The sequence below is a fragment of the Rhinoraja longicauda genome, chromosome 6 (assembly GCF_053455715.1).
Source record: "Rhinoraja longicauda isolate Sanriku21f chromosome 6, sRhiLon1.1, whole genome shotgun sequence".
Lineage (NCBI taxonomy): Eukaryota > Metazoa > Chordata > Chondrichthyes > Rajiformes > Arhynchobatidae > Rhinoraja > Rhinoraja longicauda.
Genome location: NC_135958.1, coordinates 22,637,759 through 22,660,827, shown reverse-complemented (window position 1 = coordinate 22,660,827; position 23,069 = coordinate 22,637,759). Strand labels below are relative to the sequence as shown.

Below are 23,069 nucleotides of genomic sequence, written 5' to 3'. Positions count from 1 at the left end.
AGTTAACAGTATGCTGACAAACCTATCTGAAATCCCAGGCAACATTATTTTGAAGAGGGCAGCATGGTGGCGCAGCAGTAGAGTTGCTGCATTACAGTGCTAGGGCCCCATGATCAATCCTAACTTCAGGTGCTATCTGTACGGAGTTTGTACATTCTTCCTGTGAACGAGTGGGCTTGCTCCTGGTGTTTCGGTTTCCTCCCACGCTACAAAGACGTAACGGTTTGTAGGTTAATTGGCTTCAGTAAAAAATTATAAATTGTCCCTAGTGTGTAGGACAGTGCTGGTGGAGAGGGTTGTCGCTGGTTGGCATGGACTCGGTGGGCCCAAGGGCCTGTTTCCGCGCTGTATCTCTGAAAATCGAAGGTCTAAAGCGAATCTGTCCAAAAATAAATGGATAAACACCTTTGTTGAAATGGCAAAGGAAGTTCTAAACACTTCCAACAAGGCATTCATCACTGAATCAACACTGCTGGAAACATTGCTGGCATTATTTGTACATTTGTTTACTGGGAGAAAATAGAACTGTGTAAACATCATTTTGATCATTAAGTTGGTTCAGTGGTACAGAGCATGCACAATTCGTATGTGGCTTATTGGCAATGTGGATACAGACATGATGTTTTGCTGGTTCCCGGGTAGGGGTGCCAACTATCTCACTCCCAAATACGGGACAAGGTGACGTCACCGCCCCGCGCCCCACGTGACCTCACCCGGCCAGCGGCCATGTGCTCCCGCTCCACCAATGGAGGCCGCCCGGGCCAGGAGGCGGGTTGCTATGCAACCTCCGTTAGGCGAACACACTCAGCCCCGCTCCCCGAACACTGTTAGCCTACACTGTCCAGACCTACAGTGTCCGGGCCTACAGCGTCCGGGCCTACAGTGTCCGGGCCTACAGTGTCCGGGCCTACAGCGGCCCCCGGGCCTAATACGGGACATGGGAGTAGCTGCGTATGACAAAAAAACTCTCTTGACTCTTGACTCCCTTCACCCTTGACTCTTGCACATCTCTGAAGACCTGTCATGACTCCAGCATATTGATGCAATCATAAAGAAAGCTCATCAATGCCTCCTCCAGGCGTTATTTATTTCCCTCCTGGAATAAGTTCTATCGTATCATATTGTATCGTACTTCAATTGATGATTGAGGAGTTTCGTTATGTCAACAGATACTCTCTTGAACAGTGAGGGAGCAGGGAGCATTTTCATTGGTTCCATCATGGCCTTCTTTTACATTCTGTAGCTCAGGAACAAAGTAAGCAACAGAGAGTGGTAGACACTGTCTGGTCCATCACTACTGCCCTCCCCACCATCAAAGGGATCCACAAGTATGCTTTTGGCACGCCGTTTTTCAGTTGAATGTATGTTCTGGTCGGGTATCGATATTATACCCTCGCAGAGTCACAGAGCTGTACAGCACAGAAACAGACCCCGTGGCCCACCTTGTCCGTGACAACCAAGTGAACAAATTAAAATGACATTGAGAAAGGAAGAGAGAAGGGGAAGGATCAAGGGAAGGTCAGTCACTGGTGGAACAGCTAGTGAATAACTAAAAGCAAGTCTGGAGGAAGTGTAGGTGGGGCAACAATAAAATGTGAAAGTAGCAGAAGCAGGAATTGTGAAAACCCAGAAGTAGTCAAAGCAAATGCTGGAAGTTCAATGGTTCAATGGTTTTTTATTGCCCCATACCGATGTTGCAGTTTTTGCATTCAGTTCAGTAAAAGTATTACTATACATAAGCACAATCCTATTTAAGTGCAAGTTTACTTTAGTTTACTTTAAAGACCAGCACGGAAACAGGCCCTTCGGCCCACCAAGTCTGTGCCGAGCAGCGATCACGCCATACACTAGCACAATCCTACATCCTTGGGACAAATTACAATTTTTATCGAAGGCAATTAACCTGCAAACCTGTACGTCTTTGGAGTGTGGGAGGAAACCGGAGCACCCGGAGAAAACCCATGTGGTCACAGGGAGAACGTACAAACTCCACACGGGCAACACCCGTGGTCAGGATCAGACCTGGGTCTCTGGCTCTGTGATGAGGCAGTTCTATTCACTGCGTCATTGTGCCACCCTTGAGTAACGCTTGAAGGATTGTGTGTGTGGACTCAACGACGATGTAGTGTTTGGTTTCCCCAGTGGTACCAGAGACAGAGGGAATTACTACACATGGCTTAAGGCTCCCAAGAGGCGGCGGAGCCTTGTGTGGCCGCACTCAAGCCCGAGACCCCTGGATCGTGGCTTCAGAGGGGTCCTGCGAGCCGGTCCACCGCTCATTGGACCCAGCAGACTGCCAGCCTGGGAGGGGGAAGCTGCCAAACTGGTGCCTAAAAAGCTTGTTCCCTGAAGACCGGGAGGATGGAGCCAGCGACGACAGATGTGTCGGGCGAAGAGCGAGGCCGGTAGGAGAGGAGAGGGAACCAATGTCTGGCCCATCGCGCCCTCGTGGTCGGCTGCAGGAGGTGCCCCCAGGTGGATGGGCGAGGAGAGAGGCATGGTGTCCAAGCAAGGAGATGGCAGGAGGCCCACAACAGTCTGGGACTTGCTTGGAACAGGCACCGCTCATAGGAACTGGAGCGTGGACTTTGAAAATGGCGGCAAAACATGGCGCCCCTTGCATGCGGGCACAGTAGACTATTCTGTACACTTATTGATCAGGGATTGGTGGTAGGGCAATACTGTACTGGACTGTTTGTAAGAAAAAGAATTTCACTGTGTGAGCACTTCGCACATGTGACAATAAAAGCACCATTAAACCACCATTGATCCATTGGTCCATTGATTAGGTGGATATTTGAGATTCGCCATGGACATAGAGGGCAGAATGGCTGTATGACCCGATGTCAAAACAAGTGGGCCCTTCACTGACACAGCTTCGCTTTACAACATCTTTACAACATCTTTGGACTCCAAACCCCTGTATCTTTTGATTCCTAAAGCCGATTAATCCGACTCTTGGACAATGTCAATAGTCAATAGTCGTTTATTTGTCACATACACATAAATGTGTAGTGAAATGAAACATTACCCGCAGTTAAACAATAAGACCAATAAGATTAATCAATAAAAATGCAATAACACATACAATCACAACTAACACCAAACAAAAAGAAACATCCATCACAGTGAGTCTCCTCCAGTCCCTCCTCACTGTGATGGAAGGCCAAAAATGTCTTTTTCTCTCCCCTGCCGTCTTGTCCCGCGGTCAGGCTGTTGGAGTTGCCACGTCGGGGCGGTCGGGGCTCCCGATATTGAAGCCCCAGCTGGGCGGTGAAAGGTCCACGGCCTATTTCAGGCCGCGCCAGACGGTGAAAGGTCCGCGGGGGGCTGACCCAAGCCCCGCGATTCGGGGCGGGCGAAGACGCTGCCTCTGCCGCTGCCGGAGCTCCCGATGTCGGCCCCCATCCAGGGGTCTGCGAGCTTCCGACGTCCACGCGGCCCGCGCCGGAGCCTCCGGAGACGAGTCGCAGCCGCTCCCGTAGCATCCGCAGGCAGCCAGCGCCGCAGGTGGTGAGTCCGGGCCGCGGGCTCTGCGAACCAGAGCCCCAGGTGGTCCCAGGTGCATGGCCGGTGGTGGTAGGACGCAACGGGAACGGAGACACGACACAGAAACATAGGTCGCGTCTCCGTTCGGGAGAGAGAATTTTACAGTTCCCGTTCCCTCCCACCCCCCAAACATAACATACAAACACTACACCATATTAAAACTACAATTCATACAAAAACAACAAAAAACACAAAAGACAGACGGACTGCAGGCAAGCCGCAGCTGCGACGGCAGCGCTGGCTCCTATAGGATCAATATTCGTAAATATCCACGCTCCCCTAGGGAAGGGAAGGGAAGGTCTCTGCCTCCACTTCCAGCCAGCCTTTCATTCCGAGACCATGTTGAGATTACCATCTTCTTGGCAAACTATTAAAACCCAAAGAGAAATAAAGGACGCCACACCCTGTCACTTCAGAGTCGTACCACCTCCCTGGACTATGAATAACATTATGTAGGACAGTCCGATTAGAGCCACGGAGTCATAGTCATAAAGCACGGAGTCAGTCCCTTCAACCCAACTCATCCATGCTGACCAAGATGCCCCATCTAAGCTAGTCCCGTATGCTCATGTTTGGACCATACCCCTCTAAGTGTCTTTTAAATGCTCTTATAGCAACTGCTTCAACTACTTCCTCGGGCAGTTCCTTCAGTATACCCACCATCCTCTGAGTGAAAAGGTAGCCCCTCAGGTTCTTATTAAATCTTGCCCCTCAAATATTAAATTTGGACACCTTATAACCCAGTGTTGATTTCTCTCATTTCAAGTAACTCCTGCATTCCTCCCATCACCCCCCCCCCCCCCCCCCCCCCCCCCCCCCCGCCCTTCCCCGCCTCCCCCACCCCCTCTCCCACCCTAGTCGACCTACTCGTCATTAGCTCATCTTTCCCCAGCCAACAATGGGCCATTATGGAGTCCTCCCTTCCTGAGGTCATCTGTTGCCGGCCCAGTTCTTGATTCCACTACTCTGGGTAGAAGTCTGTGCATCCACCCTATCTATAACCCCTCATGATTTTACACACCACTCTTTTTGACATGATTTTACACTTAAGATCACTCCTCAGCCTCCTGCACTCCAAGGAATAAAATTCTAGCTTACCCAACCACTTCCTATAGCTCAGGCTCTCAGGCCCTGGCAACATCCTGGTATTGTTGGGATTAGTTTGTGAATCGACCTTGAAGAGCTGAATGCTTTCGGCAGACCTGTCTGAATTACATTGTGAAAGTTGTTCTTTGCCATCAAGGCAATCAGAACAAAAACAGCAAATATTCCAGTGGGTGGGTGTGAACTAATGTAAAGTCAGGGCCACGGGGAAAGATTTATAGGAACCTGAGGTAAAAGTGTGGCGGGTATATGGAACAAGCTGCTGGAGGAGGTAGTTGAGGTAGGTACTATCGCAACTTTTAAGAAACATTTAGACAGGTACATGGATTGGATAAGGTTGGAGGGATATGGGCCAAACACAGGCAGGTGGGACCAGTGTAGATGGGGCATATTGGTCGGTGTGGGCAAGTTGGGCCGAAGGGCCTGGTTGCATGCTGTATGACTCTATGGGCAGTAATGCCTCATCCCTTGGGAATGATCGCTGGTTCCCCTGAAAGAGCGGATGCCACAGCTTGGGCTGACCTTGGAGCAGCACAAAGGCAGCAGTGCAGTCAATATCTAGTTTTGGAAGCAGCAAAAGGCTTTTCAATGGACATGGACCAGTTGGGCCAAAGGGCCTATTTCCACGTTGTATGACTCTGTTATTCTATTTTCGGTCAGAGACACTTCTACGATCTCACCATTCCCTGGAAACGTTTCTGACGAGGAATAGATCAAGTAAACACATAGTCTCCTGCCCAGAGTAGGGGAATTGGGAACCAGAGGTCAGAGGTTTAAGATGAGTGGGCAAATACTCCATAGGAACCTGAGGGGTACTATTTTCGCACAAAGGATGGTGGGTGTATGGAACGTGCTGCCAGAGGAGGTAGGCACGGTCACAACGTTAAAGAAACATATAGACAGGTACATGAATAGGATAGGTTTAGATATGGGCAGATGGGACTAGTGTAGATGGGGCATGCTGGTCGGCATGGGCAGGTTGGGCTGAAGGGCCTGTTTCCATGCTGTATGACTGTATGACTAGGAATTCCCTATATTTAGTGTGGACGGTCTCACGTTCACGGATGTTGCTCCTGATCTCTTCGGACGATTGAGATCTTTCAATAGAGACTAATACTGATGGGTCTGAGGGCGGAGAAGAATACTTGATGTTGCTTGAAGCGACTTTCACAGAGTAGACTCCTGTTGGTTTCCGCTACTCCCATTACTGCATCGTTTTGCCACGGTTGAGTTTATGACTTTGAATCCTGAGCCGTTGACATTAATTTAATTGTATACTACAACACAGAAGGAGGCCATTTGGTCCATCAGGTTCAGACCGGCTTCCGGCAGAGTAATGTCATCAGTCCCATTCCCCCTCTCCTTATCTCATAGAACATAGAACAGCACAGTACAGCACGGGAAGAGGCCCTTCGGCCCACATTATTTGTGCAGAACATGATGCCGTTAAACTAATCCTCTCTGCTTGCACATGATCCATATCCTTCCTGCAGTTAAGGAGTTGTTTATTGATGTTGTTTATTGTTTATTGTCACATGTACCAAGGTACAGTGAAAAACTTTTCTTGCGTGCTAACCAGTCAGCGGAAAGACAATACATGATTACAATCAAGCGGCTGACAGTGTGCAGGTACATGATAAAGGAAATAACATTTAGTGCAAGACAAACGTCCAGTAAAGTCCGATTAAAGATAGCCTGGGGGTCTCCAATGAGTTAGGTAGTAGCACAGGACTGCTTTCTAGTTGTAGGGTGCTTCAGTTGCCTGATAACAGCTGGGAAGAAACTGTCCCTGAATCTGGAGGTGTGCATTCTCACTCTTCTGTACCTCTTGCCTGTTGGGAGAGGGGAGGAGTGACCAGGGTGAGATTGGTTCTTGATTATGCTGGTGGCCTTGCCGAGGCAACGTGAAGTGTAGATGGAGTCAATGGAAGGGAGGTTGGTTTGCGTGATGGTGTGGACTGCGACCACAATTCTCTCCCATTGCTTGCGGCCTCGGATGGAGCTGCTCCCAGACCATGCTGTGATGCATCTGTAGAAAGATGAAGGAATTGATGGCTATTGGGACGTGGGTGAGAGGAGACGATGAGGCTGGGAGCAGAGCAGCTGTGATCATATTAGGAGCGTCGGTCTGCGTCTTGTGCTTTTCAGTTCTATTTATGATTCCGTTCACAGATGATTTTCAGTTTTCAATAGCGTTGGGCAAAATTGGTTATTTTCATATTGCTTTTAAAAATCTTTATTTACTGCCTTCCAAAGCTCTACCAAATTAGAATAGTAGCTTATCAATGGGCTGATGAGATTTGTCTATGTGCTGGCCGCTAGCTACGAGATAAAGACAAAGACTCCACATGTTGTGATCTTGGCCCCGTGTTCAGAGGGATTCCTGGAACTTATTAGATACAGTGATAAGGGTCAGTTATCTTAGCTCCCATTCGGAAATGGAAAATACTGCTGACACTCAGCGATGGAGGAACAAATGGCAATCGCAAAAATAACATAAGTTAAATGAGGTGGATAGGGTAACAGGACATCTGCTTAGCTGTCATTGAGGTTGGCTTGAGCTGTGTTCGTTGCTCTCTGTCCATCAGAGGTCCTTACTTCACCTATCCCTTTTTCTTCAGAGATGCTGTCTGACCTGTTGAGTTTCTCCAGCTTTTTGTGTCTATCTTGTGCTTACTTTACAGCTGTTGTCCGAGCAATCTGAGAAGGGTGTCTGGGGTGAGCTTACCCAATTGATTTTGATTGCCTTACCCAATCTTTGTGGTGCGTGTTAAAGTTTTCTTTAACACAGTTAATCAGGCAGTATCCATAGAGGGAGACACAGTCCAGCCGATTGACCGAAAACACTGCTGCTCTAATTCTCTCTCCACTGATGTTAGTTGAGGTGCCGAACATCTCCAGTATTTTCTGTTTTTATTTTAGACTTCCATTATCTGCAGACTTTGTTTTTCAATTGACCAACCAGGTTCAAGTCTAGCATCTTCCCAGCAACCATTGAACCCTTGAGCACTGGAATAGAGTGGCACGGTGGCGCAGCGGTGCCAGAGACCTAGGTTCGATCCTGACCTCGGGTGCTGTCTGTGTGGAGTTCGCACTTACTTCCTGTGACTGCGTGAGTTTTCTCCGGGTGCTCCGGTTTCCTCCCACATCCCAAAGACGTGTGGGTTTGCAGATTAATTGGCCTCTGTAAATTGCCCCTGGTGTGTAGGGAGTGGATGAGAAAGTGGGACAACATAGACGTAGTGTGAACAGGTGATAGATGGTCAGCATGGACTTGATGGGCTGAAGGGCCTGTTTCCATGCTGTATCTTTGTTAAACAAAAAACAAATTAAATAACACTAACCTCTACCTCAGCAATTATGATTTTCTATGGACCATGTCTTTGGTTGCGCGACGGACATCAGTTTTGCACTATTACAGATATCTGATTATTAATTTGTTATTATTGATTATTATATATTTATGAGTTATTGCATCAATGGACACATAACAAGTAAGAATTTCATTGTTCCATTGCCGTACATATGACAATTAAATATTCTTGATTCTTGAATTTTCCTTGAATCTGCTTCTTTTAAGAAAGATAGTGGACTGTAACCCCATAAGACATAGGAGCAGTGGTAGAGTTGCTGCCTTAAGCTCCAGAGATCCAGGTTTGATCCTGACCACGGGTGCTGCCTTTATGGTGTTTGCACTTTCTCCCCGTGAGTTTTCTCCGGGTGCTCCGGTTTTCTCCCAAACCTCAAAGACTTACAGATTTGTAGGTTAAATGGCCTCTGTAAATTGTCCCTCGTGTGTTGACTAGAACTTGTGTGTGAGTGATCATTAGTCGGTGAGGACTCAGTGGGCCGAAGGGCCTGTTTCCATACTGTATCTCTAAAACTAAAACTCAAACTACTCTAAAGGAAAATTAGGCCATTCGGCCCATTGAGTCTGCTCCGCCATTTGATCATGACTGATCTATTTTTCTCTCTCTACCTGATTCTCCTGCCTTCTCCCCATATCCTTTGACACCCTTACTAATCAGGAACTTATCAAATCTCCACTTCAAAAATACCCAATGATTTGGCCTCCACAGCCGTCTATGGCAATGAATTCCACAGATTCACCACTTTCTGACTAAAGAAATTCCTTCTCATCCCCATTCTTGACCACCTCGGACTTTAATATTCAACGCTGTTGCTTCACGTACGCCCATGTAGGAGTTGGGACCTGCCTCCCCTCTATCAACCAGGCATTGAGGTTAACACTCTAAGCAACCCTCTGGCCACACCGATATCGCAGCGGAAAATAACAGGCTGTCTGCACAATGCACAAACAATTCCAGTGGGAAGAATACCAGACAATCTCCACAACAGAGATTTCCCCAGCTTAATGGCAGGAAGGGTGTGCTAAACAAGCAGAGCTTATTTAAAGCAAGGTTGGGATCTTGTTTATACGCAGACCTAAGTTAGCTCGAACGCAAGAGAAAATCAGCATTGTTTCAGCTTCATCCATTGAAGAGACCCTCTCTCAAAGCTGTGGCTTGTGCCCTGTGAAAAGGAACTCAGCTTCAGTTATCTGAGCAATCACACCGACAACACTCTGTAAAGAATGAGGCTGGGCTGATGCTTTATCTGTGAACTCTGTGCTGGAATAACTCAGCGGGTCAGGCAGCATCTCTGGAGGACATTGATAGGTGACGTCTCGGGTCGGGACCGTTCTTCAGACTTTGAAGAAGTTCTCCTTCTTTCCCGACGGTTTCCACGATACTTTGTTTGTCTGCTTATGAGAAGACATGAAACAGGAGCAGGAAGAGGCCATTTGGCCCCTCAAGCTTGTCCTGACAATCAATATTTAGTTGAGTTTAGTTTATTGTCACATGTACCGAGTTACAGTGAAAAGCTCTTGTTGCGTGCTATCCAGTCAGCAGAAAGATTATACATGATTACAATTGAGCCATCGACAGTGTACAGATACAGGAGGAAGGGAATAGCGTGAATTATGCTAATGCAAGATAAAGTCCAGTAAAGTTCGATCAAAGATTCCAATGGTCTCCAGTGAGGTAGGTGGTAACTCAGGGCTGCTCTCTAATTGTGGTAGGATGGTTCAGTTGCCTGATAACAGCTGGGAAGAAACTGTCCCTGAAACTGGAGGTGTGTGTTTTCACACTTCTGTACTTCTTGCTCAATGGGAGAGGGGAGAAGAGGGAGTGTCCAGGGTGAGACTGATCCTTGATTATGCTGGTGGCCTTGCCAAGGAAGCGTGAAGTGCAAATGGAGTCAATGGAAGGGAGGTGATGGTCTGGGCTGGATCCACAACTCCCTGCAATTTCTTGCAGTCTTGGATGGAGCTGTTTCAAACCATGATGCGATGCATTTCGATAATATGCTTTCTCCGGCGCCTCTGTAGAAGTTGGTGAGAGTTGTTGGAGACGTACTGAACGTATCCTGGACCTTATCAACCGTGATGCTGAAGAAGGACCTTCAGCACCCATAGTCAGGATCAAAGCCCGGTTTCTGGTGCGGTAAGACAGCAAATCTACCGCCGCGCCACTGTGCCACCCCTGATCTTCAGACCACTTTGTCAGATTGAAGAAATGTCGCCAACCCATGTCCTCCATAAATGTTGCTTAACCCTTTGAGTTTCTCTCGCACTTTGTGTTCTACACTACTGTAAAATGTGTCTATTTAAAATCAAGGAAACCTCTGCCTTAATAATGTGAGTTATAGAGTCATATGGCACAGAAACAGGCCCTTTGGGCCAACTCATCCATGCCGACCAAGACGCCCCATCTACGCTAGTCCCATTTGCCTGCATTTATTCAATTTCCCTCTGAACCTTTCCTATCCATGTACCTATCCAAATATCCTTTAAATATTGTTATTGTCCCTTCCACAACTACCTCCACTGGCAGGTGGTTCTATATACCCACCACCCTCTGAGCGAAATATCTGGCCCTCTTAAAGACGTCCTATTAAATCATGTTATCGGGATGCATCGCATCATGGTTTGAAATAGCTCCATCCAAGACTGCTTAAAGTGAGAGGGAAGAGTTTTAAGAGGTATCTCAGGGGGCAACGTTTTTGACTCGGAGGGTAGTCCATACCTGGAACGAGCTGCCAGAGGAAGCCATAGAAACGGATATAATTACAGCTTTCAAAAGATATTTAGACAGATATATGGAGAGGAAGATTTCAGATGGACAAATGCAGGCGAATGGGACTAGCCTAGTATGCTAACCTGGTTGGCAGGAATCATGGATAAAGTGTTAAAATGAACACTTACAGTCTTTTTCTCAGGATAGAGGATTCTAAAACTAGAGGGCACAGGTGATAAAGTCAGAAAGTGAACACTCACGGACTTTTTCCCAGGGTAGTGGATTCTAAAACTAGAAGGCACAGGCTTAAGGTGAGATTTAAGAGGGACTGAAGGGCCCGTTTCCCTACTGTACAGCTCCATGACTCGATGACACTGTGGGTGAGCTGAGGCTTTGTGGTCACCTCTGCCTTGTGTTGTGTTGCAGGTCCCAACGATGACCATGTCCGGGCCCAAGCTCTCACTGCTGCTGCTGGTGGCAGCGGGCACCACCGTGGTCTGTGCGTCTCAGCAGGTCATCACCATGGGAGGCAATAGCAGCCTACTCCAGTCGGACTGGATCTGGAATCAACTGCACTGCTGGGAGGGCGACTCAGACCCCAGACAAATCGGAAAGGTGAGGCACCCTCTCCCCACTCCCCCATCCAACCTGGAGACAGGTACCATCGTGGCACTGCAGAGGCTGTTAGATAAGCTCATGGATGTGCAGGGAAATGGATCGCATACAGGCAGAGGAGATTAGTTTAACTTGGAATATAGTGTCAAACCGTTACAGTTGTAGAGAGAATGCAGATATGTTAGACCTTAGACTTTAGACTAGAGATACAGCGTGGAAACAGGCCTTTGGCCCACTGAGTCCGCACCAACCAGTGATCCCCGCACATTTACATTTATACCAAGCCTATTAGCCTACAAACCTGTACGTCTTTGGAGTGTGGGAGGAAACCGAAGATCTCAGAGAAAAAGGGAGAACGTACAAACTCCATACAGACGACACCCATAATTAGGATCGAACCTGGGTCTCTGGTGCTGTGAGGCAGCAACTCTACCACCACTGACGGGTACCCGTAAAAGGGACCACATCACCCCGATTCTGGCCTCTCTCCACTGGCTCCCTGTACGGTACAGAATCAACTTCAAGCACCTCCTATTCACGTATAAAGCCCTAAATGGACACTCCCCCCCCCACATCAAAAATCTTCTAACCCCCCTCTCTAACTCCAGGTCCCTCAGATCGGCCGACTTGGGGCTATTCACTATCCCACGGTCTAGGCTTAAACTCAGGGGTGACCGCGCTTTTGCGGTTGCAGCTCCTAGACTGTGGAACAGCATCCCTCTCCCCATCAGAACTGCCCCCTCCATCGACTCCTTTAAGTCCAGGCTCAAAACATATTTCTACTCCCTAGCGTTTGAGGCTCATTGAGGAGGCGCTGTGAACTGTTTGCGTGCTACTGTATGTTTTCATTTTTTTTCTATTGGAACCTAATCAAATGTACAGCACTTTGGTCAACGTGGGTTGTTTTTAAATGTGCTATACAAATAAAATTGACTTGACTTGACTTGACCACTGTGTTTCCTCTTTATAAAAGTAAATGGTGCAAGGTTCTCAATGAGGTAGGCTGGGAGGTCGGTACTACACCCTTAGCTCACAAGAGGTCCCTTCAGTAGTCTGATAACAGCAGGGAGGAAGCTGTTCCTGAATATGATGGTATTGTAGAAAAAGGCTGGACGCCAGGCAGGTTTAGAAAGTTCTTTATTTGGTTGTGAGCCTCCACTCACAACGAAGTCCACCTTAGGGATGAACCACTCCCCCAAACGGCCTGAGTATTAACCCCGTAAGCCTGTCCATCAAGTGCCGAGGGGGTGACCCTAGGAGTGGCCTGATACCCAGGGACCGCCACAGGACCCCCCCAAGAACCGGAGGTACAAAGCGGACAGGAGGGCGCACGAGGTGACCAGCCCGGGTGTTTACCACGCCCGGCGCAGGGACTAGCGACCGACAGACAGGTGGAGGGGACGTAGCAGACAATGGCGGGGGTAACATGGACGGAGGGCGACCTCGCGGGCGGGGCTGCGCAACCGGCACCGGCCGATCACCAGCGACCTCTGCTGGCGTCTGAAGGAACTTCCGGCGGGCCGTGCGAGAACACGTACCTGCGCCGGGGTGCCTGATGGCGGCCAGATTCCGCCGCGGAGGTCGCCCTGAGACGTGGTCGACGGAGGCCCCGACCTGCTGTGCGCCTCCCGCGCCGCGGAAAAGACAGCCAGCGCATCCAGCTCTTCCTGACGGGCCATCCAAAGCTGGTCAGCGCGCTCGCCCAGCGTCTGGTCCAGAGCGTCGACGACGTAGAAATACTTGGTCTCGTCCTCCATCACGCCCCGCACCACAAACTGTGCCTCTGCCTGCTGGAACCAGATATCAGGCTCTTCGGTCCACAAGGTCGGAAGTTTCAGCGCGACGGCATCGAGGTCGGCAGGACCGGGGTTGTGCATCGTTGCGGTTCATTACAATGCGTGATGAACGTCGGGGTCACCAATGTGGTGGCCTGGCTGAGGCCAGAAAATGGCTGGACACCAGGCAGGTCTAGAAAGCTCTTTATTTGGTTGTGAGCCTCCACTCACAACGAAGTCCACCATAGGGATGAACCACTCCCCCAAACGGCCTGAGTATTAACCCCGTAAGCCTGTCCGTCAAGTGCCGAGGGGGCTGACCCTAGGAGTGGCCAGATACCCAGGGACCGCCACAGTATGTTCTGTCAACCTTTTATATCTTCTGCCCGATGTGAGAAGGGAGAAATGAGAATGAACAGGGTATAAGCAGTCCTCATGTATGGTATGATTTGGGTGGATAGCACACAAACATAGTTTTTCACTGTATCTCGGTCACAGTAATAAACCAATACCAATATCGGTGATCATCTCTTAAATAAATACCGACACGTCCTCGAGAACCCAGGATAGACCCAATATATCCAAGTAAAATACAAAAAAGATGAAATCCAACAAATGGAAGGAAAGATCGGTTCATGAAATACTTCAATTCCTCAGGCGGGGAACTCGATGCAGAAAACAAAATATACGGAGATTACTAATGCCCTTGTCTGTGTACCCAATAATCCTCTGAAATCAGGCAACTGAACCGTCCTCACGCCAACTAGAGAGCGGTCCCAACCTCCCATCTACCTCATTGGGGACCCTTGGACTATCTTTAATGGGACTTTACTGGGATTTATCTTGCACTAAATATTATTCCCTTTATCCTGTATGTGTTCACTGTGGATGGCTTCATAAAATGCTGGAGTAACTCAGCGGGTCAAGCAGCATCTCTGGAGAGAAGGAATGGGTGACTTTTCGGGTCGAGACCCTTCTTCAGACTGTGGATGGCTTGATTGTTATCATGTACAGTCTTTCCAGTGACTGGTTGGCATGCAACAAGAACCCTTTTCACTGTACGTCAGTACACGTGACAATAATAAAATAAAATAAACTGAAAGCTGACCTCATGAATGCACATATCTGTACACAGTGAATCAGAAGGCGACAAAGATTGAATGTATATGAATTCTATTTTCCAGATCAATTCGGTTTGGCACAAGGAAGGGCTGACCAAGTATAAGATCCAAGGGGAGGGAGTTGGAACCATCTTCAAGGTGAACCCCGAGACTGGCGACATTGGTGTCTACAGAAAGTTGGATCGGGAGAAGAAGGATCAATACAGATTACAGGGGAGTGTGGTGAACAAGAAGACTTTGAAGCAAATTGGCACCAGCACCAACTTTACCATTCAAATACTGGACCTCAATGACAATGCACCCATATTCACCAAGGATCCATTCAATGGAACTGTTGCTGAGATGTCCAGCAAAGGTAAGGACTCAAAAACATTCATCGATACGGATAAGAAAGCCTTAGATAGGTGAAGGGCTAGGGTTATTATTGTCACGTGTACCGAGGTACAGTGAAAAGCTTTGTTTGATATGCTATCCAAACAGATCAGATGTGCCTCACACAAATACATTCAAATCAAACCTAAGTGCAATAGATAGAGTGAAAGGGAAGATACAGAGTGCAGAATATGGTTCTCAGCATTGTAGCACATCAGTTCCATAGACAAGGTCCAATGTCCGCAATGGGGTAGAGGTGAATCAGACAGTACCCGAGCTCATGGAAGGACCTTTGAGAAGCCTGATAACAGAGGGGAAGAGACTGTTCCTGAGTCTGGCGGTGCACACTTTCAAACTTCTGTACCGTCTGCTGGATGGAAGCAGAGAGAAGAAGGAATGACCGGGGCGGGACATGTCTTTGGTGATGTTGGCTGCTTTCCTGAGGCAGCGTGAAGTGTTGATGGAGTCGATGATGGAGAGTTTGGGCTGTGTGATAGACTGGGCTACATCCACAACTCTGCAAATTTCTTGCTGTCTTGGACAAAGTTGTGATGAAAGACAACAGCGTGTTTTCTGTGGTGTACGTGTAGAGTTCTTGGAGGCATGCCACATTTCCTCGGTCTCCTCAGGGCGGCACAGAGATAGAGTTGCTGCCTTACAGTGCCAGCGACCCGGGTTCGATCTTGACTATGGGTGCTGTCTGCAAGGCGTGCGTGTACTCCCTGGGACCGCGTGGGTTTTCTCCAGGTGCTGCAGTTTCCTCCCACACTCCAAAGACGTACACGTTTGTACGTTAACTGGCTTTGGAAAAATTATAAATTATCCCTAGTGTAGGGAGTGATCGTTTTAGTGTATGGGGTGGTCGCTGGTTGGCACAGAATCAGTAAGCCGAAGGGCATGTTTCCGCGTTGTATTTCTAAACTAAACTGAACTAAAGTAGAGGCGTTGGCATGCCATCTTAGCTGCTAGATTTCTACCTTGAGTACAATGCAGGACGAGAAGGATAGCATAAATTGGACGTTTCAGTTCATGTGACACATGACTTTGCTTTCTTCCCCCACCCTAGGCACATCTGTCCTGACAATCAGCGCTCATGACCCAGATGACCCAACTGTGAACAATCACGCAAAAGTAACGTACAAGATTCTGAGCAAGCAGGATAATTTTTACATTGATTCAATGTCTGGTGAGTAGCAGCCATGATCCAATGCAACTCTCTCAATGATTCAACGATCCAATCATGCAATGAAAATTTATCGTCAACTGTATGCAGTGAAATTCCTTGTTTTTGCGTACAATACACAGAGTAAGCCACGAGTGGCCACATTTCTGGTGCCGACAAAGCTACAAAGCTCAGTGGAGTTCCGATGGTCCCGCTTAGTTCTCGCTGCCCCCACCTCCGCCAGGTCCCTCTTTGTTCTAGGCCCGGCCGGCAGCCCGACGGGGTTTTGCAACCGCCCGCGCGGCCCCATGTCCGTCGACACCGGCGATTCAGAGGATGTAAATAAAATCCATCTTTCAGAAGTAGACGGTGGTCTCCAAAACTAATCAGCAGCTTATGAAGGACCAGTCCCTCTCGCAGCCAAAACACCCCCCTACCCCTGAGGGGCAGTGCCCTGGCTGAAGGTGACCAAATTCCTGGCTTTAAGTAGAACACGGTAAAGGCCAGGCAACTCCCGCCTAGCGCGCCGACTGATGCCGGTGTCTGATTCGGTGCCGACAGCGGGGCAGTGTTTTAAACGACGCGGCCAATGGCAATTTCACCCCCAAATTTCTACTTCCCACTTTCACTCTCAAACCTTCTTCACTATCTTTAAGAAAGAGTCAAAAGAGTCAAGCATTTTATGAGACGCATCACAGCATGGTTGGGGAACAGCTCCGTCCGAGGTGGCAAGAAATTGCGCACGGTTGTGCACGCGGCCCAGACCATCACTTTCATTTCTTTCATTTTCTCCATTTTACATTTCATGCTGCCTTGGCAAGACCACCAGCATAATCGAGAACCAGTTACACCCCAGTCACTCCCTCTTCTCACCCTTTCCCATAGACAGGAAGTGTGAAAACGCACACCTCCAGATTCAGGGACAGTTTCTTCCCAGTTGTCATCAAGCAACAGAACCAATCTCTCAACAACTGGTCCTGACCTCCCATCTACCTCATTCAATCTTCAATCAATCTTTACTGGACTTTATCTTGCACTTAACGTTATTCCCTTTATCTGTGGACAGCTCGATTGTAATCACGTGTTGTCTTTTCGTTGACTGGATCGCATGCAACAAAAAACATATTGTCACTGTTCCTCTGTATACTTGGCAGTAAACTGAACTAAACGAAACTAAACTAGAGTGTACAATTCTTCATATGTACCGGCAATAGAACAATAAAATCCTTGCAAAAGAATGCTGTTAATCACTCTTATTTTCCTCACCTAGGAACCATATATGTAGAGGACACAAACCTGGACAGAGAACGGAAGAAGGACTATCAGCTGATAGTGCAGGCCAAGGATATGGGGCTTGAACAAGGAGGAATGAGCTCCTCAGCAACCGTACACATCTCTCTGACCGACATCAATGACAATGCCCCCTTCTTCCGGCACAGTAAGGACTATTTCATGTCATCGGGGCAGAATTAGGCCATTCAGAATAAAGAAAGCCCTGGATGGAGTGGATGTGGGGAGGATATCTCCACTTGTGAGAGTCTAGGTCCAGAGGGCACAGCCTCAGAATAAAAGGACTTACCTTTAGAATGGAGATGAAGAGGAATTTCTTTTGGCCAGAGGGTGGTGAATCTGTGGAATTCATTGCCACAGCCGGCGGAGGAGGCCAAATCATTGGTTATTTTTAAAGTGGGAATTGACAGGTTATTGATTGGTACGGGTGTCAGGAGTTATGGGGAGAAGACAGGAGAATGGGATTGAGAGGGAAAGATAGATCAACCATGATTGAATGGTGGAGCAGATTCGATGGTTTCATGATAAATGCAGGCATCAATGCTGTGGATTAAGAGCTCACTGGCACTGACTAGTTACTGTTATCAAGCTCACCAACTACAGAGCAGTCCTGACCTACCATCTACCTCATTGGAGACCCCCGGACTATCTTTAGTCAAACTTTACTAAACTTTTACTTGCACTTAACGTTATTCCCTTTATCTTGTATCTGTACACTGTGCATGGCTCAATTGTAATCATGTTTCGACTTTCTATTGACTGGATAGTAAGCAACAAGGAAGGTTTTCACTGCAGCTTGATAGACTGATAGATAGATCAGCCTTGATTGAATGATGGAGTAGACTTGATGGGCCGAATGGCCCAATTATGTTCCCATGCCTTAGTGTTTGGTGATAAATGCTTGGCGTCATTGCTATGGATTAACCGTGACTGGCACTGAGTAGTTGTGGAAGTACCGTACATGGGGAATCCAAGGTGCCTGCTGTCCCATAAGTGATTGAGCATCACGAAGCACATGCGGGGCTGAGGTAGATGTGCGTGTTGGTGCAGGGTCCAGGCCGGATTAACGTGAGTGTTGTCCCGTGTGCAGGCCAGTACAATTACTCTGCATCGGAGGCCACCCCTATCGGAGCAGCACTGGGCCGGGTGAAAGCAGAGGACTTGGACGAAGGGGAGAACGCCAGGATAATGTACACAGTCAGTCCCGACGACATCTTCCAGATCACCACCGACCCACGCACACAGGAGGGGGTGATAACGTTAAAAAAGGTGAACCGCCGTTCATTTGATCCAACCTTCCCTGTCCCTGTAATGGGAGTGTGTGATGGGACAGTGTTGTGGGAACGTCACTCTGTGTCTAACCCAGCCCGTACCTGCCCATTTTTATATTTTATTATTTTTTTGTGATACGAAACGCTTTTATTCAAAACCAACATGATCAAAAACTGCCGATATTGGCAGTTTACAAAACAAAAAGTCATCAAATTAAAATATCGGCCAACTATATCGATAATACACTCGACCCCCCCGCGGTGACCAGCGTTCACGGAAGGGCTCCAGGGTCCACGTGGACACCGCGTGCTCCCTCTCCAGGGACACGTGAGCACCGACTTAGGCCCGGAAGAGGGGCAGGCAGCCGACTCTGGTGTGACGCTGCCTGGACCCACGAATGCCCATCTTGGCCAGGCCCAGCAACACACCGACAGGAAGACCCCCCTCCTCCCTCACGACCCTCCCCCTCTGTACCAGGTGACCACAGATCAGGAGCGTGGGGCTATAGTGCAGCCAAAGCTTGAGGAGCAGCCCCTTCAGATAGTCGAACAGGGGCTGCAACCTCTCACACTCCAAGTACACATGGAACACGATCTCTTCCTCGCCACGGAAGTGACAGGTGGCGGGTGAGTCCGTGAACCGACTTCAATATCTATTGCACGCCACAGCTCTGTGCAGCACTCTCCACCCCAGGGCCCCGATGTAAAGGGGGAGGACTCCCTGATAGAGAGACCTCCACTGGGGACCGCTCCCGCCGTCAGGTGGTAACACGGACCGCCAGGGCGTGTCCGGACAGAAGACGAGGGTGAGGAGGTGGAGAGTGTGCAGGAGCAGCCTGTACAAAACGCGCCTCTCCGCGTCACGGATCGGCACGCTAGGCATCTGGGAAAGGCGGCTCATGTTGCGTGGGGCCGGCTCTTGGGAAGGGACCCGGGCCGTGGGTCCTACGAGCAATTCCGACGGGAGGGGGGTAAGCTCAGTCGGAATCTCCTCGTTACCCACCGTGACAGTGTGAGGACCAGTCCCTCTCACAGCCACAGCACCCCCCCTCCCCCTGAGGAGTAGCGCCCTGGCTGAAGGTAACCAAATTCCTGGCTTTAAGTAGAACACGGTAAAGGCCAGGCAACGCCCGCCTAGCGCGCTGACTGATGCCCGCTACCGGGAGCCGTGTGCCCTCCTGGAGGCAGCGCCCCGGCGGAAAAAGTACATCGCCAGCACGTGCCATCTAGGAGGGCACTCGGAATACATGAACCATCGCAGGGTCCTGAAACGGAGAGCCGCCACCTGAGTACGAACGTAGACCAGCGCCTGACCACCCTCCTCCAACGGGAGACTCAGAGGTTTCTCTGCACTGAGTGTGTGACAGGACAGTGTAGAGGGAGCTTCACCACCTTTCCAAGCCAAACCTTGGGGTAATTCCTTCTCCAACCAAGTTCTTATTGTGACCGCGTGGGTTTCCTCCAGCTTCAGTTTAGTTTAGAGATACAGCAAGAAAACAGGCCCTTCAGCCCACTGAGTCCGTGCCGACCAGCGAGCCCCACACTCTAGCACACACTATACACTCGGGACAATTAACAATTTTTACCGATTCACCTACAAACCTACACGTCTTTGGGGTGTGGGAGGAATCCGGAGCACCCGTAGAAAACCCACATGTTCACGGGGAGAAGATACAAACTCAGTACAAACAGCACCCATAGTCAGGATGGAACCCGGGCCTCTGCCGCTGTGTGGCAGCAGCTCTACCACTGTGCCACAGTGACGCCCCCGTGTTCCGGCTTCCTTCCACATCGCAAATACGTGCAGGTTTGCTGGTACATCTCACCTCCTGGTTAAACTGCCCCGATCACCTCCCGCCTTCCATCCCCACAGCCGCTGGACTTTGAGACGAAGCTGAGGCACCGCGTGGGGGTGGAGGCCGAGAACCCCACCCTGGTGAGGGGCAAGCAGTACAAGACCAGCACCACCCTGCTCATAGACGTGCTGGACGTCGACGAACCTCCTGTCTTCAGCCGGTCCCGCTACATCCTCAGAGTGGCCGAGAACGAGCCCAACGTTACGGCCGTGGGCCGCGTGTCAGCAACAGACCCCGATCACGCAAAGCAGCCCGTCAGGTAAGGACCAGCAGAGGCTCACATTGAAATCAGTAAACCACTGCAGAGGCCGCACTGATCTGTGAGCATCATCCCCCGGCTGCAACACCAGGTGGCGGTGTTTAGCAAGGAACTGCAGATGCTGGTATACAACGAAGAAAGACACAAAATGCTGGAGTAACTTAACAGGACAGGCAGCATCACTGGATAGAAGGAATGGGTGACGTTTCGAGTCTGAAGAAGGGTCTCGATCCGAAACGTCACCCATTCCTTCTATCCAGAGATGCTGCCTGTCCCGCTGAGTTACTCCAGCATTTTGTGTCCATAGTTCAAGTCAAGTCAAGTCAATTTATTTGTATAGCACATTTAAAAACAACCCACGTTGACCAAAGTGCTGTACATCTGACTAGGAAAAAAAAGAAACATACAGTGGCAGGCAGCCAAACACAACGGCGCGGCCATCTTGAACAAAATGTTAATTCAATCACCCACAGTCCAACAACAAAAGCATTAAATAAGCATCAAAATTACACCCCCAAAAAAACAGTCCAACAATAAAAGCACTAAACAGGCACCCAAATTACCCAACCCCAAAAACCCCCAAAAACACAGTCCAACAATAAAAGCATTAAATAGGCATTCAAATCACACAACCCCAAAACCCCCAAAAACAGTCCAACAATAAAAGCGCTAAACAGGCATTCAAATTACACAACCCCAAAAAACCCCCAAAAACACAGTACAACAATAAAAGCATCAAACAGGCACTCAAACCACCCAACCCCAAAAACACACAAAAAAAGAAACATCCATCACAGTGAGTCTCCTCCAGTCCTCTCTCTCCTCACTGTGATGGAAGGCCACAATGTCTTTCCCTTCTCCCGCTGTCCTCGCCCGCAGTCAGGTTGTTGTGGTTGCAGGCCGCACCGGACGGTCCACAGCGGGCCAAGCCCAAGGCGCGTCGCGTCGCAGCCGCTCCCGCAGCCTCCGAAGACGGCCGGCTCCGCCGATGATAAGTCCGATCCGGGGCGGGCGAACACGCTGCTGCCACTGTTGCTGCACGTCGGGGCGGTCGTGGCTCCCGACATTGAAGCCCCCGCCCAGCAGAGAAATATCCCGCGGCATATCTTAGGCCGCGCCGGACGGTGAAATGTCCGCGACCCAAGTCCCGCGACCCGGGGCGGGCGAACACGCTGCCGCTGCCGGAGCTCCCGATGTCGGCATCCACACGGCCCGAGCCTAAGGCGAGTCGCAGCCGCTCCCGCAGCCTCCGAAGACGGCCGGCTCCAGTGGTGGTAAGTCCGATCCGCGGGCTCTGCGAACCAGAGCCCTGGAGGCCGCCAGCTCCAGGAGTTGGGCCGATGGTAGGCCGCAGCAGGAACGGAGACACGGCCCAGAAAACAAAGGTCGGGTCTCCGTTCGGAAGGGACACATATTTACAATGTTACAGTTCCCCCCCTCCCCCCCACATACACACATAGTACACAAACACAAAAACACCACATCACAACTACAATTAAGACAAAAAAAACAACAAAAACACAAAGACAAATGGACCGCAGGTGAGCCGCAGCTGCTAGGGCAGTGCCGCCATTTTGTGGAGTTGGTGGAGTTGGTCCATTTCTAAGGGACAACACTGGATCTACAACCAACCAGTGCCCTTTCCCTCTCACTCTCCCCGTCTCTCTCTTCCTTGCGCCTCCATTTGTCTTCCTGTTGGTTTCCCCTTCTATCCCTCTCTCCTCCTCCCCTCTCTCCTCCCTCTCTCCTCCTCCCCTCTCTCCTCCCCTCTCCATCCTCTCTCTCCCCCCTTCTCTCCTTCCTCTCTCCTCCCCCTTTCTCCTCTCTCTCCTCCCCCTTTCTCCTCCCCTCTCACCTCCTTCTCTCTCTCCCCCTCTCTCTTCACCCTCTCCTCCCCTCTCTCTTCCCAACCTCCCCTCTCCTCCCTTCTCATCCCCCTCTCCCTCTCCTCGCCTTTTCTCCTCCTCTATCCCCGCTCTCCTCTCTCCTTCCTCTCTTTCCTCCCACTCACCATCAGGTAAGAGCTTCAATGTAAGGGACCTGCACATGTTCACACTGAGATAAGCAAACTCCACTGCAGGTGCTGGAAGTCTCAGAGGGAACAGGCGTGAAGAGTCAATAGTGTTTCATTGTCACCTGTAACAGCGCTGAGAGTGTGTGACAGGACTGGGTAGAGTTAGCTTCACCACAATCTCCTAAGTCAAACCTTTGGGGAATTCCCACAGGACATCCCAAAGCACTTCACAACACTTGTGTTACGAGTTTTCCAATAAGAGTCTCATCCTGTTAACAAAACATGCTGTTTTTATCCCCTCTCATGTGTCTGTATAGTTTTCCCTTAAGCCCATCCCTGGATGTTCCCCACGACCCTTCTCTGGGCTGCATAGTGGCATCAGAGACCCGGGTTCAATCTCGACTACGAGCGCTGTCTGTACAGAGTTTGCACGTTGGACAGGCAGCATCTGTAGAGAGCGAGAGACACACACACACACTAAATTCACATTTCAGGTTGTAATGAAGTTCTGGTTGTAATGCACCAAGTATGCGCACCAACGGTAGACACAAAATGCTGGAATAACTCAACGGGTCTGGCAGCATCCCTGGAGAACTTGGTG

The 23,069-nt window shown here is 49.6% G+C and overlaps 1 protein-coding gene across 2 annotated transcripts in view; it reads left to right on the top strand.

Moving 5' to 3' along the window:
• The window catches only part of LOC144594831 (cadherin-5-like), a 41,423-nt gene that overhangs the window by 5,546 nt on the left and 12,808 nt on the right, over positions 1-23,069 (top strand). The window contains exons 1-7 of one of the 2 annotated variants that reach the window (XM_078401735.1): positions 9,650-9,698; positions 11,160-11,348; positions 14,308-14,599; positions 15,683-15,802; positions 17,049-17,216; positions 18,159-18,337; positions 20,213-20,454. In XM_078401735.1, coding sequence (XP_078257861.1) covers positions 9,684-9,698; positions 11,160-11,348; positions 14,308-14,599; positions 15,683-15,802; positions 17,049-17,216; positions 18,159-18,337; positions 20,213-20,454 — 1,205 coding nt within the window. In that variant the 5' untranslated portion in view covers positions 9,650-9,683. Of the gene's footprint in view, positions 1-9,649; positions 9,699-11,159; positions 11,349-14,307; positions 14,600-15,682; positions 15,803-17,048; positions 17,217-18,158; positions 18,338-20,212; positions 20,455-23,069 lie in introns of those variants that run through there. The other variant, XM_078401736.1, reaches the window with a different exon arrangement.